General features: G+C 39.9%; 2 protein-coding genes and 2 non-coding genes across 4 annotated transcripts; 1 reads left to right on the forward strand and 3 right to left on the reverse strand.

Moving 5' to 3' along the window:
* Positions 1-1232: 1232 nt before the first annotated feature.
* Positions 1233-12854, forward strand: ddah2 (dimethylarginine dimethylaminohydrolase 2). Its single transcript, XM_049602433.1, has 6 exons — positions 1233-1375; positions 2304-2836; positions 3922-4110; positions 5366-5485; positions 6473-6616; positions 10925-12854. Exons 2-6 carry the CDS (start codon positions 2537-2539, stop codon positions 11042-11044), a joined length of 873 nt encoding a protein of 290 aa, XP_049458390.1. The 5' UTR covers positions 1233-1375; positions 2304-2536; the 3' UTR covers positions 11045-12854.
* A 106-nt stretch (positions 12855-12960) lies between these two features.
* On the reverse strand, positions 12961-17037 carry rps5 (ribosomal protein S5). The gene is made up of 6 exons (XM_049602434.1): positions 16938-17037; positions 15919-16022; positions 15329-15538; positions 14882-15010; positions 13275-13373; positions 12961-13073 (listed from the first exon to the last, which is right to left on the reverse strand). Coding segments are annotated over exons 1-6 (612 nt in total). The 5' UTR covers positions 16939-17037; the 3' UTR covers positions 12961-13004.
* Positions 13456-13588, reverse strand: LOC125905426 (small nucleolar RNA SNORA3/SNORA45 family). The gene has a single exon (XR_007451645.1). It is a non-coding gene; the product is annotated as a small nucleolar RNA SNORA3/SNORA45 family (small nucleolar RNA).
* LOC125905425 (small nucleolar RNA SNORA3/SNORA45 family) lies at positions 15625-15758 on the reverse strand. Its single transcript, XR_007451644.1, has one exon. It is a non-coding gene; the product is annotated as a small nucleolar RNA SNORA3/SNORA45 family (small nucleolar RNA).
* Positions 17038-17690: the final 653 nt, after the last annotated feature.

Here is a 17690-nt window from a genome sequence, read left to right on the forward strand (position 1 = left end):
TATTAAAGTGTAACTCTGTCTCTGATCTGCTTAAAGAAGAAGTTAATGAACTTGATTCTTGACTTCAAAATTAGCTACTACTTTAATAATGATTAATATTTCAGCAACAAAACGTTATCGATTTTGTCCTGGCCGTTATTGATCACTGTAGTGTGCACCTACTGCCTTTAACAGTTATTGACAGTCAATAACAGCAGCTGTGGTGACTTAAATCAACATTGATTGAATCCGGACAGGACGAGTGGGGGATGGGGGGTGCTGGGATGAAAGGGTGGGAGAGCCGTGTCGAGCTCACTTAAATGCATAAAGAAGACCGGAAATGAAGAGATTTGGCTTTACAAAATAAGAGCATAACAGTCCCCACATTTTAGATTTCCTAAGCCTATGTCTGTGACTGCTTTGTTTTGTGCTTGATCACCAATGTGTTTGAGTTTAATTACATCAGGAATTCAGTTTAAGAAAGTTATGTTCTGTAATTTTCTCAACCCTATGGAAGATTTTTTTTTTTTTTTTTTTTTTTTGAACTTTAGATACAAACCAACAAGGCACATTTACAAATCTTGCTCATCAGGTAGCTTCTGCCTCAGGCTGAGCTAAGAAATATAAAACATACAAAATGACAGAAATTGAACAAAAATAAAGGAAAATAAACATAAAATAGACACTAATAAAGCAAAAACAAATCTATCTCAAATTGCCATAAATTCTCAATTAAAAGCATAGCCTCAAATAAAAGCCTGGTCCTTTTTACTAGCCAGGTGTGGCTACACATTTTCCCGATTACCCTGTAAGTTATTTATATTCCTTTCGTCCGTAAGGGTCCCCAGATCAAAAGAATCAGAAGGCTTTTTCATAAAAAATTAATCCAAGTTGTGAGTATTGTTTAACAGGATGAAGTGGCCGGATGCCAAAATCTTCGGGTGCCATAAATCTCCCACTCTGTTGGAGCTAGATCAAATGAATGATTTATAATTGATATATATAAACACTGTGATGGTATTTCCCATCTTTGCTGACCAACAGATTTATGTGAAAGGAATTAAAGGCCTCTCCCAACATAGGCCTGTTGAGTTGAGTCTTTCCTTACTCTGTTAACATGTTAAACATCATATTCCTTAAGAATATAATTAATTCTTACTTGGTTGGTCACAAAGGTCAACGCAAAACTGTCTCAGCCCACATCTAACCCTATGTAGCCGTCTTATTTTGAAATACCTAACCGGAAATATCCATATACACAGTCGCTGCATTGACTGGACTTGTTGGCCGGCAGAGAGAGACAACGGGAGAATAACGGGAACTGGGTCGGTTTGGAAATTAAAGCAAAGAGAGGGAAACGTGGCCGAGAGTGGGAGCTGCGACACAAACTAAAGAGGTAACATACAAGTCTACATTTATATTTGTTATTTGCGCAACTTGTGTGAGTGTTGGTGATAGTTTCCCCGTTACAAAGATGAGGAACATCATCTGAAGTATTTGGGAAGGAGCAGTGAACTGCTGGGCGGTGCACTCCTGCAGCCAAGATGTTTTGTTCTGTTTATGGCTGTGGTTCATAGTTATTGTTGCAGCTGGATAACTCGGGGCTGCGCAGTCAGACAGACTGAGTGTTGTTGCACTGTCAGAGCAGAAAAGAGTGTGTTAAATATTGCAGATTATATCAGGAATATACTGTTCTTCCACAAGCTATCAGTGTGCACACACAATACTTCATCTAAGCACTTTAACAGTGATTTGATAGCATAAACTTGCATTCTTAAAATGCTCTGTGTGCTGCCCTTATAACAAAATGTAATGGATATCAAAGACAGGCACTTGTTGCATAAGTTATGAAGCAGATTTAAGAAACATCCTGTGAGGAAGTCCCTTTCTGCAGCCTCACAGTGGGCGACCGTTGTGAGTTACAGGGAAGATGATGAAAGGGCAATTGTCCCAAATCTCACCCACTGCCCAAACATGGGAAAGGCTTTGCAGCATATTGCAGGGCTATTGAATAATGTTTCCTTATAATCTAACCTTGGACAATGCTCCTTTCTGTCCACTTTCAGCTGTGTTATCAGTGTGTTATTTCAGCTGCCCTTGAAAGCTTCACTGGTGATAATATGTCGTTCGCAAAGTCACAATTTGCATCAGTGCAGTTCCTTAGTGCAAGGATTCATTTAATTTTCCAGAATAATGCTGCAGATATTTGCCTCTCATACCTCTTTCGTGGCCCTGAAGTGTTTCACATCCCACATGAGATGGGATGCAGACATTTGTTGCTTTGTATCCGGACTTGTTAATGTGTCCACCTCTTTCTGTTTCAGGCTGGGATCATCTTCTTCCACTTCCTGGCATCTGCAGATGGAGGAGTAGCTGTTGGGAGAGAGGGAAGAAGATGCTCTCCACGTTCCTCCTGGACCTGCTGATCCAACCTGAGAGAGTTTAACAGTGCTTTTTCAAAACAAGACTGTAAAAAAAAAGTTGCCTACACACATCTTTTTATCACACTTGCTACCACTTTTTATAGACAGACAGTTATTATCAGTTTATTGAAATCATGGCAAACATGTGCCCATATGGCCGCTTCACCCACGCCGTGGTGCGGGGCATCCCAGAGACCTTTGGAAAGGCAGCAGGAGACAGTCGTGAGAACGGGGAGACCTCAGTGGACCTGGCCAAAGCTCAGCGTCAGTTTGGTTGCCTGACAGGAGCCCTGAGGCAGAAGGTGGGCCTGCAGCTGATCGAGATCCCCCCTGACCCTGAGCTGCCAGAGAGCTGGAGGATAGAGGATGTGGCAGTCATCCAGGGAGACACTGCGCTCATCACCAGGCCCTTCAAACAGCAGAGACGCAGCGAGGTAACACAAAGAAAAATGGCATTAGTTCTGGACTTTCTGCACCCTAATCCTCTGCACTTAATCCTGCTCTGTTATTGTAAAGGACAGCATGTAGTAGGCTTTTGTTTCAGTTCATATCAGTTTGGTATAAGAATGAACTTGCAGCAAATACTTAAGTTGTTTTGATAAAAATTTAGTTGCCATTAGTATTTTATTTTTTATTTCTGTCACATGTTCCAAGAGATTGTAGTTGTGACTTTTTGGTGCATTCAGGTGTCTTAAAGAAACTCAAACATCTGAGACTTGAGAGTTGACTCTTTTATTGTTTGTCTTTAGTCTGGATTTTGTAAAGCAATTAATGCTTTTTGGCGGCTGAAGTGACTTATATCTGGGATCACCAGCCACGACAGTAGGACTAGTACTGTTTTCTCCTTGAGTCTTTGTGTGTGTGTGTGTGTGTGTGTGTGTGTGATTATGGCAAAACATGCTCCTGGAGACACCTATTGTGGCAAGAACAACCATGGAAGTAGTTTTGAGTATTCTGTCTGTCTGCCTGTGGAAAGATTCTGTCAAAATAATAGCTTCACAACTGTGTAAGATGCAGCCACAAAAGTTAAAAGGTATGTAGTTGATATCACAAGGAAGGCTGAGATGGGTCCAAGCAAGAGGGCTGGAAGTAAGGGGGTTAGGAAGTAAGGGAAGGTGGCTTTAACGCTTTGCTTTACAGTTCTGTAATATCCTGACATTATCCTAGCAATTTCAGTGGGAAGAACGGTGTAATTTAGTCCTAACTGTAGACAAAATAAGAATTTCCGTTTTCGTTGTTCATATGTTACTGGAACCTTAATTCTTCATATGAGGAACAAATTTCACATTTGTACATGCTCATCTAACTTCCTGTGCCAGACTATCTATTTATTTTACCTTTTTTTTTTTTTTTTCAAGGAAACTTGTTGGAAATGATTATGAAGAAGTTACAGAAGGTCACTTGAGTGCACTGAAATGATAATGAAAATATAAATAGAAAGTACTAAGAGTAATAGAATTACATGAAAAATTATGTTCATCCAGAGTAACACTTAGAGTATCACTCTTCATCTCTGCAGGTGGAGGCAGTCAGGAGGGTGGTGTCAGAGCTGAACCTGACTGTGGTGGAGATGGGGGGCGAGGAGGGGGACTCCGGAGGGGCCACACTGGAGGGCAGCGACGTCCTCTTCACGGGGAGGGAGTTCTTTGTCGGCATCTCGTCCCACACCACCCACAGAGGGGCGGAAGTGCTGGCAGACACTTTCAGGGTAGGAGGCATGGAGAGGAGATGTAGCAATGACTGAAGCCCAGTGTGAAGCAGACAAGAGTACTTTCTCAAACTGTTTTTTACTTTGGGCCTTTTGTCAAGAATGCGAGCGTCTATATGTGATAAAGGGTGTTAAATCACGATGATTTATTTCAGAGACACTTATCTGAAATCTCCTCCATTCCAATAAATAATATAACCAGCAGAGTTTTCAGCCAGTGCAACAAAGACTATCTCAGTGCCAAGATGCTTGTCAGGAAACAAATCCAGCTGCCAAAGTGAGCAGGTGGCCATTTGCTGTGTTGCATTTGGGGAATTATAGTCTGTAAACAGTGATGAATGAGGCCGTTCCATTGGCCAAATAACGGAGGCCACACAGTGAGCCCCCCAGGCTCGACACGACCCATACATTAGTATTGATTACGCCACTTCTCTTAAGTGCGTTTTACACACTTCTGCTACACACGCACGCACACAAACACACACACACATTTAGCATCTAGCATCTCCTGTTGTGTTGTGTGTGTCTGGTATGAATTAGTGCAGATGGGAGGGATCATGTGGTGGATGAGAGAGGAAGACCAGCAGAGCATTTACATCATCTGTATCATGTTTCATAATTGTTACAGAAGCATTTTGCACACTCTTCAGTTTTCATTCATAAAATTACAGTATTACAAAAAAAACCAACCATTTTCATATCTAAAACTTTGTAACAGGACTTCATAAAAAAAAAAAGATAGTGACCAGGTGCCAGACCGTGAGCAGCAAGCATCCAAGAGGAAGTAAAGGAAATCACGGACACAACGCTGAAAAAATGCCAAAGATAACAAGGCAAAACGGCAAACAAACAAAGCTCATCCCAAAATGAGAGTGAATCCGGGGTTGGGTTGTACTTTAGCTGGCAATACTGAAACTTCCTGTTTAGTATACCCTTAAATTATGTTTCTCATGTCATCCACATGATTTACTGTGCTGAGCTGTATTACAGACGAGTCAGACCAAGAAATGGCGATTGCATGACTGCCTCTGATCCTTCACAGGAAACTTTAGAATCACACAGCAGGCTGCTTTGTGTCGACTCACAAGTTATTAGCCAGGTTATTAGAAACACTTGTGTTTTTCCTGCTATGACAGAATGTCTGCTGTGAAAAAGGTCTCTTAGCACACAACTAGAGGATGCCTTGTTTCTTGTGAAAGACAATTGGAGGGACAATGTGTGTGTGAATAAACCTTCACAACGTCCATCTGTTCAGGACTTTGCTGTGTCCACCGTTCCCGTCTGTGGTGGAGCCCGACTGAGAAACATTTGCTCCATGGGAGGTCCAGATACCATCATCATCAGCAACAGTGATGGGGCCAAAAAGACACTGCGGGTAAGTCATGTTTCTGTATGTGTGTGTTGGTGTTAAAAAATATAAAATACTTTAAATATCTTTAAAGGAATAGATTGGCATTTTGCAGAAGATGCTCATAGTAACTTTTCTACTGAGAGTGAGATGAGATGATTGACACCAATCACGATTAACAGTGTTTCCCCATAGACTGTATAAATAATGGACGTAGCTACTGTGACGTGGACTTCTGATTTAAAGCCTCGAGTTCGGCATTTTGGCCATCGCCATGTTGGTTTTTTGGAGCCAGAAGTGACCATATTTAGGCGAGAGGCTGGCGCTGTGGAGGAGCAAAGGGTGGATTTGACTGAGAAGATGTCACTCAAAGCAGCCCATCCTTAACTATGTGTAACTTTACGCCTAATAAAATGTAAACGAGTGAGTTATGTAAAAATTCACCCCTGCACAGTTTATCATGAATGTTGAAATTAGCCATAGAGACCAAAGCTGTTTTTGTCCCAGGCTGTAAACATGTTTATTTCTCCTGTGAAGTTGGGCATTTTAGCATGAGGGTCCATGGGGATTGACTGGCTTCTGGAGCCAGCCTCAAGTGGCCATTCAAGGAACTGCAGTTTTTGGCACATCTGTGTTGGCTTCATTTTTCAGCCCTGGAGATTGCTGCTTGTGTTTACCAAAATGTCACATTATTCCTTTAACCTCAAATTAATATGTCATTTTAAAGTGTACACACATGCTTCAAGATCTCTTAACAGTCAATACTGACGTTATTATCTATCATACATAGTGTCAGTGTTTCCCTTCTCTCTGCCCTAATAAACTGCACATGTCTCTCATTTCCTAACTGCTAAGGTCATAATAATAATAGCACTGATACTGCCTTTGAGTCTGTGTGTAATGCTGGGAGCGGTCTGTTGCAATATACGTGTGTGTGTGTGTGTGTGTGTGTGTGTGTGTGTGAGTCAGGGTGGTGCACAGTGACATTAAGTGTGTCTGTGTGTTTGTCTCCAGATGATGGAGCAGCTGACTGATCACCACTATGAAGTTCTCACTGTTCCAGAGGAATCCGCAGCAAACTGCATCTACATCAAAGGGCCGTCCAAACTCAACTTCCTGCTCCACCGGCCTGCAGAGGAATGTCCTGACAGTGTCTCTGTGAGTACAGCTGAGGATTTAGATTTTTTATTGCAGGTCTGCTTCATCAAAAAGACACTCAGATTTGTTAAATTAAAGGATGATGGCAGCATTGTTTTATGTTGTGTTTGGCAATTTAATATTGTGCTACCATAAATCTGGGAAGAGATAGATTAGTAAAAAGAACAAGCTGCAGAGGTCGACATATCTTGAATTTAAGTCCATAATTTAGGCTAAAAGGATAGTTTGGACTTTTTGAACCAAGGTTGTGTGAGGTACTTATCCATAATCAGTGTATTACCTACAATAGATGGTGGTCAAAGTGTCCCCGGGGAAGAGGGCAGCAGAAAAACGTATTTTAGCCACCAAAAAAAAGCATACACTACATTCAGAATATTATCACCACCTTCACTCACTGCAGACAGCTCTCTCTGTCAAAGAACAGAAGTCAGTAAGGCCCCGACACACCAAGCCGGCGATCATCTGTCGGTTAATGTTGGGCCATCAGTGAGCATCTGTCACCCTAGTCGATGTGGTGTGTCTTTCACAGTTGCCACTAATCAGCCTCCGTTGGCTGTTTTTTGGCTGATTCAGCATGTTGAATTGCCATTGCTGATGGTGGAGCAGTCTGTTAATGACTGCTCCGCTGTCATTCATTAGCTGAACTGCCAGTCACTTCGCAGTTCAGCTCAGTGCATGAGCAAAGAAACTGAAGTGAGGAAAGTAAACAACAGCTAAAGTCGGAAGGGAGTGAGATCAAAACAAACTTGTTGCATAAGGCAAGGTTATTTTTCTTTATGCATTGAGCTCTTCAGCAGAAATGTTTCAGGATAGTTTATGTCCATGCTGGTTGGCTGTCAGCTGTAGTCTTTGTGGTGTGTTCTTGTGCAACTTTCAGCCAAGACAAGGTGATGTCAGGTGAAGCAGAGGGGGGCACTAGTTCTTTCAAGTCAGTTTGGTGCATCGGGCCTTTATATTGCTTTCCTCAAAGCTAGACTCCATTGAGAAAAACAGTAATTTTACCTTGCAGAACACAGGAGTTGCTGGTCTACAGCTGCCTCGGGCAGTTTTAAACTGTCTTAATCTAAGCTATCCCTATGAGCTCCTAAAAACACTGGATCCTACAGTTCCAAAATGCAACTCAACGTCTTTTTATTTTCCCCCTCTCTGTCTTGAAAACATCCACATCTGTCGAACTCAAAATAGACTAAAAAGATTTGAAGTCTCCAATCCAATATATCCGTGACAACATCAGGGCTATTTTTTAGAAAGCTCCTTCAGAGCCACAGAAGATTTTATACATCTGTTTTCACAGACTGAGTAGTGCTTACCACATCAAGTAAACTTATCTGCATTTGCAAAATGGGTGGATTGTCCCTTAAATGAAGTCAGGAGACACTTCTTTCTGTTCCCTTTTGCTTCAGCTCCAGGAAGTCCACTTGTCGAGCTGTATTAAAATGTTGTAGGTCAGCACTGAGTTATTTCTGACTTTTATTTAATGAATTATTGATAAGAAGAAACAGAGACTGCAGTAGGCCCCTGGACTATGAATATGAGGACCAAGAAGGACTCTTTCCTATGATGCACATCTACGTTGTAACTCTCTGTAACTGATGCAGAGCAGAGCAGAAATCCGAGCAGAAATATTAAAATGAAAAGCTTACATGAAAAAAAAATTAAGCACTGCTTTGACTGTTGCCTCTTGTGACCCAAGATCTGAAATGAAGTGAAACCTCTCTCTCGCTCACAGCGTTGTCATTCATTGTTGACCTGTTAAAAATGTGAGTAGGTGGGAGGACAAGCGTTGAGATATCCTGAAAATTGTGTGCACTCAGGGGTTGCTTGTTGTTTGTTTGTCTCACAATAGTGAGTTGAAAGGTGACTTTAGTTTGCAAAATCCTGTCATTACGGGGCAGCAGTAGCTCAGTCCATAGGGACTTGGGTTGGGAATCGGAGGGTTGCCTGTTCGAGTCCCCGTCCGGCCGAGGTGCCCCTGAGCAAGGCACCGAACCCCCCAACCGCTCGGGGTGCCTGATCAAGGCAGCCCCCTCACTCTGACATCTCTCCACTTTGTGCGTGTATAGATCCTGTTTGTGCATGTGTGTGTCTTTCAGACCTGTGTATTAATAACAGAGTGAAAAAATTGAATTTCCCTTCAGGGGGATTAATAAAGTATAATAAAAAAATAATAATGAGCAAAGTACTTAAAATAACGAGTTAGTAAAACAAAATAATGAGGAACTTAAAATATTAATTTAATATCTGAAAATGACTTAACACCTCAAACGTAAGGAAAAACGACTCAAAATATTGACTTAATATCTTAATAATGACAATAATATTAACGTATTATTTTGAGAAAGTTTTGTTATAATGACTCACTAGATCTTTTTTTTTTTTCATCACAACGTTGAAAATGGGCTTCCATAACTTTGACTAGGGCTGAGATACGTAGTGTTGGGCAGTAGCGTCACTAGAAGTAGCAACGTTACCAACTTAATTTAAGTCTGTTATTTCATAGTAATCAGTTCAACTGAACAGTTTTTGTCTGTCTATTTTTCTGGCTGACAGGCTTTTGACAGGCAGGCTTTTATTATCACTGAGATAACGCTGATTTGACATAAAAAAATAAAAATAAAAAAAATTTAAGTAGCTTTGCAAGTCGCAAGCTTTTTTTAGCCTTTAATACTTTTTAAAAGGAAGGTTTGCCTCAAAATCAAAAATACATATATTTCTTCCTATCTGTAGTGCTATTTATCAGTCCAGATTGTTTTAGTGTGAATAATAGAGTACTTTTGGCCGTAGAGATTTCTGCCTTCTCTCAAAAATAATAGAACTAGATGGCACCCGGCTATGGTGCTCCATAAGCCTCCTATCGATAAGTAGATGCACGCTTCCTTCTGCACCGTTTCTGTCATACAAAAAAGGTAAACTTCCTCAAACACAACAAGGGCATTTAAGTAAAAAGTGTAGCCTTTAAAACATCATATAAAGACCAATAAAACATGATTGTTTTGGTGTGAGTTGCTGAGTTTTTGGAGATAGCGGCCATAGAGATGTCTGCCTTCTCTCCAATATAATGGAACAAGATGGCACTCAGCTTGTGGTGCTCAAAGAGCCAAAAAATACTTTTGAAAACTCAACAGCAGGTTACTCAAGATAATTCACAGACCTCGTCGTGAACAGTTTCATGTAGGAACTGTTTTCTTTCTACTGAACTACACCTAGCAACCGTATCACTATGGAGTAGGAAGTGTGCATCTACTCATCGATAAGAGGCTCATAGTCATGACAGCACAAGATGTAAACATTAATGACGTCCTCCTCGGCTGAGCTGAAATGTTAGCTAGCTCAGTGGTGCTGAGTGAGCTAGCAGTAGATGCATGTTTACTTCTGCACAGTGATACAGCTGGTGGGTGTAGTTTGACAGAAAGAAAATAGTTCCTACATGAAATTGCTCACAACAAGGTCTGTGGATTATCTTGAGTAACCAGGTCATGATTTCTGGAAAGAGACATTGCTGTTGAGTTTTTCAAATGCATTTTTTGGTGCTTTGAGCACCACAAGCTGAGTGCCATCTAGTTCATTATTTTTGAGAAAAGACATACATCTTGCTCGATATCTCCAACACTCGGTAACTCACACCAAAACAGTGTAGATTGAAAAATAGCACTACAGGTAAGAGGAAAAATATGTATTTTTGATTTGGGTGTGAACTGTCCCTGTGAGGTTTCCACACTTAATCATAAATCATAAAGCAGGCGGTGGCTTTTTCCTCGAGAATACACCCAATGACAGCTTGCTCCAGCCTTAGGCAATGAAAAACTTAGTACAGACGTTTAATTTGTAACACCAAAATATTTTATAAACTCCTTATGTTTAATATGTTAAAAAAATGTAAATCTGTAAACCATCAAATATTTGTATTCTAGTAAAAAGTACAATATTTCCCTCACAAATGTAGTGAAATAGGAGTATAAAGCTCCATGAATAGGAAACACTCAAGTACAAGTACCTCACAAGTACAGCAGTTGGGTAATTGTACTTCCACCACTGCACACCACACTACTATTTACTGGGCAGTGTGTGAATCTAGTGGGTTAATAATTATTTATTTGATGCATTAAACCCATTTGTGTAGAGGAAGTTCCAAACCTGACATTTTACATTTTAGAAGTCAAAGAAAAGAGATGATCAGTAATATCCAGTCAAAATTAAGAGTCACTAAAGTCTCATTCCATCTGTTATTGGCCAGGAACTTCTTTCCTGTGAGTGTATCCAGTCACGTCTGTCTGGATGAGTAAGTTGTTCCCTCTGTTCTCCCTGCAGGCTTTCCAGAAGCTCCAGGACTACACCCTCCTGCCGACAGCCTGCAGCGAGGCCGCCAAACTGGGAGCATCTCTGTCCTCGCTCTGCCTCCTCATCAACAGAAAGCACACATATTTCTGAAAACACACTGCAGGGGTTTACCTGCACGTGCTCATTGCGGGGTGAACAGTCACCACATCGCAGATACACTTTCCACAAATTAAGATTTTTTTTGTGTATTTATTTCTAAGGAAAATCACTGACTCACAGCATCTGTATGAGAAAATGATCCAACTGGTAACATCTGTTAACTGACTTAATGTAGCTGATTGTTGGCACCGCTGCCCCCCCTGCTGAACGAACAGTGCAGCACGCTGAGATCCACACACAACTGAAACAACTTGGGGAAGTGTGATGCATTCATCTGAGAAAATAACTGCTCTGTTTTAAAAATGACAGCAGAATTTCTTTCCATTAAAAGTTTTTTTAAAAAAATATTTTTCTTTTATTTTTAAATTCAGAAAGTAGGAAAAAAGGTTTCTCAAGTGAATGCATCAGACTTCAGAAATAACCGTCCATGAAACCACTAAATTCAAACTGTAGTTTCTCACTGTTAAACTTAGGACGACTTTTCCAGTTTCTGCAGATAGCCACTGAGCTGACAGATCACTTTGGCTGAAACTGCTAGAAATGTGAAAAAGAGACAATGTTGGTACCAAAGTCAAGATTTTTAAGCTGTTTTAATACCACAGAATGTAATGTGAAAGAATACTTCACCCACAGAATGATCATTGTGTTATCGATTACTCACTTGTGTTGCACTGAATTTGTAAAGAACACTTTTCCTCATGTCTCTATGGTCAACGGAGAATCCAGAAAAGGTGAATACATCAAAACATCTGTTTACAAACTCTTACACAACTCATGCAGTATAATCCGAGTCTATCCAGTTGTGTGCTCAGTACTTCCCAAACACATTCATTTTCAATTGAACGCTTTAATCAGAGAAGTGTCATGCATGGGTTTTAAGTCTGTTTCAAGTGAGCTCATACATGTGTGCACTCGTAGGATGTTGGTAGCTAGTAGGGTGTGCTAGTCGTAATCAAAAGTGTTTTAAATAAATGTTTGGGAAGTACTGAGTATATCTATGACTGGATACCTAAGACTTGGATTATACGTACTGAGTTGTGTGTCTGTTAACTGATGTTTTGATACAGTTTTACTGTTGTTTAATGTGGCCCCAGATAACTTAAAATTCTGGAATTATGTTCCCCTTTTTGGATTCTTCATCAGTGTAAATTTCTTCACCGATTCAAGGTAACACTTGGCAAGTAATTAATATACAAATGCTAATTTTGCAGGTGAAGTATTTTATAATGTTTCAAGTGTAAAGAAAAACTAGTATTGATATGGCCAATAATTTTAATTTTTTACTACTTCCTTGCAGTCTTACAACTTCAAATGTAATTTATGTCACCTGGACATGTAGCATATTGAATTGACTGATTCATGTAAAGGTAGAGTCAGCAGTTTTAATAGAATACACTGTCAAATTTAGCCAATAACTCCTCACACTCTGCTGTCTGTGCTTAACAAATTTCTGGTTTTCCCCTCTTGCAAACTCCGCCTTTTTTAACTAACATTACTGCTTACAGCAAGCTGCAGAAAAAAACTTTTGGATACCACGTAAGGAAAGTGAATTCAGTGCTTTTGAAGACTTGCAGATATCCTGTGGTACTCAAATTCATGTCTGCAGATTGATGACAATGTACATCTCTTCTGTCCATAATACAACAGGTTGGTATCTGTTTCACTACTCTTTAAGTCATTATACTGACAGTCTCAATTCCAGGATATGTAGCTGCTAAGAATAGAAATGCAGAGTTTTTAAAATAATTGTTTTAGCTTTCTTATGTGTGAATTTGTAGTAAGTCTAGTGATGCCAATAAAATTCAAGTGACAACTTAAATCCAGAAACGTGTGTAATTCTTTCACCTGTTCACTGTACAACTATGTATAGAAGTGCATGAGAAGAAAAAGGACTCACGACATCAACAGAAATTTCTTCAAATTTATTTGTTTTGACAGAAAGCAAAGATGTTTAACGGTTGGACTTGGCAACCCTCTCCAACTCATCCTTCTTCTTGATGGCGTAAGAGTTAGATGATCCCTGCAAGGAGGAGAAATTTAGTTTAATATATATAAACTTATTTCACTGCAAAATACAGTGGATCATAATTACATTGTGTTTCTCAACACCTTATCTCCTAACATTCAATACTTCAGTATCAGAAGGCTTGAGTTATCTGCAAGTCATTCTACACTGCACATTGGAGGATAATGATCATGCTATAAGTGGATAAACTGATACCTTAGCTGCATTGATCAGCTCATCAGCCAGGCACTCGGCGATGGTCTTGATGTTCCTGAAAGCAGCTTCTCTTGCTCCTGTGCACAGCAGCCAGATGGCCTACCAGACAAGAGAGAGAGAGAGAGCAGGACATTAGTGGCTGACAAATTAACTTTCGTAGAACTAACACTGGTGGGTAGTGTAATGTATCTGAGTTGGTGATTGGCTGGGTCACAACAGACTACAGCCAATGAATAAGCAAAGACGTTTTCCTCTACGAGCACTCTAGCACACCAGAACAATGGGTAGTATCCAGGCGTGACTCTAGCCTCGCTTAATGCATCACACACAAACAATCAGTACAGCCAATGAGAATACAGGACTTCACACACCAGGGTGTATGACAAATAAAGGCATGACAGTGCAAAATACTCGCCTGCAAATATTTAGCATCCAAACCATTTATACCAGCAGTGATATAGATTAACAACAATTACAACATTTGTTCAATACAAGGTTTTCATGCATAACATTCACAGGCAGTGACAGGAATTTGCGATTGCTAGCGTGATCCTACTGACCCAGCGGAGTGTCTGGCAGTAAGCTGCTGTATAGTCTGAGCACGGTTCCTACAGCTTAAGGCTAGTTAGGTTAAAGACTAAACACACTCAGAACGAAATCAAAAACCAATTTTACACGAACCTAAATTGAAGAAAAACATATCCAACCTGAGTGGTTTTGGGGTAAGGGACAATTTTGCCTAAATATTTATTGTAACATAAAAATGACTTGGTTACATTAAGACGTGGGAAATTTGGTAAAAAAAATTTTTTTTTAAAGTTACCAATTATTGACATTTTACAATGCAACATCTAAAAAAAAAAAAAAACTTTATAAAGTCCTATTTTCCATGTCTTAGCATTTTTAAGACTCAAGAGGGTGATAGACGTTTCAACACCAATTAAGACCTTATTTTTAGATCAATTGATGCAATGCTTTTTAAAATTTGAAGGTTCTGCCACGGTATGCTGTTTTATTGAGTTTTCATTTTAGCGAAACGATCTAAGAGTGAATTTAAGTTCCCTCTGGTAACCAGTTACAGTGTATATGTCTAGGGGCTTTTATTGTGAAAAGTAGGAAAGGAAGAAGTGGAATGCGCTGCCTTTGTTAAGGGTGAAAGAAGTAAAAGTTGGCTGTACTGGTTCAGTCTACAGAGACTCCGTGTCTTAAAATCCTCATAGATATAGATGCAGTGTGATTGGTAGATGTGTTAATTCACAGTGCGAAAGCGAAAAAAAAAAAAAAATTACACTGATTTCTCACTGCATAATATTTTTGTCCTGTGTGAAAGAACTCATCAAAAACACTTCCTAGCTTTCCTCACGTGAAGCTCCTGCCATGTCAGCTCCAATCAATGAAATGTAGAGGTCATCATTTGGCTGATGTTTACTGCAACATCAAGATAATTCAGTTTTTCCCGAATTCTCACACTTGCACTAACAAACAGCGTATTTGCCAGATATGTGAATGTACAACACCTCATTTTATCTAATGTTATGTTGCTGTAATGCTACATACTGAATCAAAAACCATAAGAAAACAATTTTGATGTAAATGAGCGTGGTTACCTGGTTGACTCTGCGGAGGGGCGACACGTCGACAGCCTGCCTCCTGACGGTACCAGCACGACCAATACGGGTGGAGTCCTCACGGGGTCCGCTGTTGATGATGGCGTTCACCAAGACCTGGAGGGGATTCTGTGGGGCAAAATTTAAAATAGTTGAGAAATTTCAATCAATTATACTTCCACCTGTGCCTGTGACATAATTAACAGCCTATTTGTATTTTACTCTTCATCACTGTGTAAAGACCACGATTAAAAACAATGAAAACCTGTCTCATAGTGTCCACTGGAAACCATTTATCATGTATCACAGGTCACCCTCTCCTGTAGCTTAGATTTGAATGCTGCCTTCCAACACCTTGATCTTCTGCTGACTGTCTTACTCATACTTCACACACTGAGCAGTCACACCAAACGAGCAACAGTTGTTGTAAAAGTCAGTGGTACATACCTCTCCAGTCAGCAGGTGGATGATCTCGAAGGCATGCTTGACGATGCGCACGGTCATCAGCTTCTTGCCGTTGTTGCGGCCGTGCATCATCATGGAGTTGGTCAGACGCTCCACGATGGGGCACTGGGCCTTACGGAAACGCTTGGCAGCATAACGTCCTCCAGAGTGTGGCAGGTACTTGGCGTATTTCTCTTTCACAGCAATGTAATCCTGTAGTGAACAAAGAGGTGATTTAAGCATCATGGATCATATAGATTTGAACCCAGCATCATTGAGGCATACCATTTGTGAAGAGTAAATGTGTCTGAGTTGGTGATTGACTGGGCCACGACAGGCTACAGCCAATGAATAAGCAAAGACATTTTCTTCTGCGAGCACTCTAGCACACCAGGACAACAGGTCAGTGTCCAGGCGTGACTCTAGCCTCGCTTAATGCATCACATACAATTATTTCAGCTGATAACATTAAGCAGTTTATAAGAACAATTATTGGTGAAAAAAAATCTAATTTCTAGAAGCTAAAATATAATCATACTTAATTAAAAATGGCATTCAACAGGCACAAGCAGTGACTGTCTGTTGCTGCTTACCTGCAGGGAGATGTCATTGATCTGGACATCGTCTGTGCTCCACTTGCCGAAGAGCTTGATCTCCGGGGACTCAGCCACAGCTGGGGCAGTCTCCCACTCAGTCACTGAGGATTAAAAGAAGCAGGAGGTCAATTCAAGCAAGGGCTGGGCAACAGAAAAAAATAAAATGTAATTATGTTTTGGACCAAATACTACTGTGGGGTTGATTACTGGTGCTTTCACAAAGTATTTATACAATGAGATTTCTGAAAAATAATATGATGTAATGTGAAAAAGATGACTAAATGGGTAAAGGCAAATAACAGAACAGGTCTGAAGAAAGCTCAGACTGTCTACATACTGCTCAGCCCCAATTCAAGCGAAGGAAAATAAATCATATGACAGTTTAATATACATCTCAATCAACATTTTATTACACTAATTCAGATTCATCGCAAAGCCAAACCCGATTTTGTGCTAACCTACCCGACGGTACATTCACACTACCGAGACAGACCGATACCCAAATACTTCGCTTTCGCACAGACCACTTGAATATAACGTAAAAACTAAATGTTAATTCAGATCATGGATCTAAACAGCCACATTTTCACAGCAGGGCCCGAGCTGAAGCCTTCTTCCCCAAAGTTAACGTAACGTTAGCTACTTGTTAGCAGACAAGCTAACGAACTCTTGAAAATGGCGACATTTAACAATAATTACCGGTGACGAAATGTTCTACCTTTATAACGTACCAAGAGTAACCATAAGATCGCAGATATAAGTGAAATAAAGTACCGGGAGTGACATCTATCGAGGTGGCTGCTCAACATGCCGCATCCACATGTGCTAACAAGCTAGCCACATGCTAACGCTCAGCGCCGTTGTGCTTGCAGGACAACTTAAATAAAGTATTAAAACCAAACTGAGATGTTTTGCTCTTATTTCTCGGACAACGGGAGTCGTTACCGCTTCTAATTGTCCTATAATAATGTTTTTGGAGACATATGAAGGGATTAAAATGTGAATATTTCACTCACTTGTGTCTGCCGTTCGGTACCACACTTCTCTGAGACGGAAAAGGGCCTTTTCGAGGCGGCGCGAGCAGATATCCGGTGAGCTGGCGGGTTACTTCCGGTGCGCAAGGCATCTTCGGAATTGTAGTTTATTTTCTTTCCTTCTTTCTTTTTGAAGCATGGGCCTCGTCAAGGGAAGCAGAGGTTTTAAAACGTAATGGCAATAATAGGCTACATTGTTGATAGAAATCATTTTTTTATTTTAATTTTGCGGCTTAAGTTTGTTTTTATGTTCTTAAAATTAATTTTCTGTTCTTTTTTGTGTGTTGTTGCATTATATATTCTGTCTTTGCCATGTAGAAAAAAGAATCGAAATTATTTTACTGATTTTTTTTTCAGTCTTTCCTAATTCTAAACAATGTTTTCTAAATTAGGTGTCTGCCATGTAACACCTGTTCAAACAATATGACAAAGTAGAGCCTGATACCAATATTTGAGTTCTTAAAAATCAAATAATGATATACTGATATGTATCGACATTATATTGACATTACATTATAAACACATAAAATAACTGAAATTTCTTTTTACTTTTAAGTATTCCTTTAATTAAGTTAAAGACTTGCAACTAAGAAAAACTATAACAGTCAATTTTAAGTGTTAAAATAACTGAAAATCAGATTTGTAGCAATGAAAAATTTTAACAACAATCCAAACATAGCAGTTAAGTTAGTTAAGTTGAAAAAGTAAAAATAAAGACTCAGCTAAAGTCTCAAT

This window comes from Epinephelus fuscoguttatus, linkage group LG17 (assembly GCF_011397635.1).
Source record: "Epinephelus fuscoguttatus linkage group LG17, E.fuscoguttatus.final_Chr_v1".
Classification (NCBI taxonomy): Eukaryota; Metazoa; Chordata; class Actinopteri; order Perciformes; family Serranidae; genus Epinephelus; species Epinephelus fuscoguttatus.

Bases quoted from the DNA above. Each gene is read 5' to 3' on its own strand.
- ddah2 (XM_049602433.1), top strand. From the start codon at position 2,537: ATGGCAAACATGTGCCCATATGGCCGCTTCACCCACGCCGTGGTGCGG. The intron at 2,837-3,921 runs GTAACACAAAGA...TCATCTCTGCAG, and splicing joins AACAGCAGAGACGCAGCGAG to GTGGAGGCAGTCAGGAGGGT. The intron at 4,111-5,365 runs GTAGGAGGCATG...CCATCTGTTCAG, and splicing joins TGCTGGCAGACACTTTCAGG to GACTTTGCTGTGTCCACCGT.
- rps5 (XM_049602434.1), bottom strand. The intron at 15,011-15,328 runs GTATGTACCACT...TTTGCCCCACAG, and splicing joins TCCACCTGCTGACTGGAGAG to AATCCCCTCCAGGTCTTGGT. The intron at 13,074-13,274 runs GTATCAGTTTAT...TCCTCCTTGCAG, and splicing joins AGCTGATCAATGCAGCTAAG to GGATCATCTAACTCTTACGC.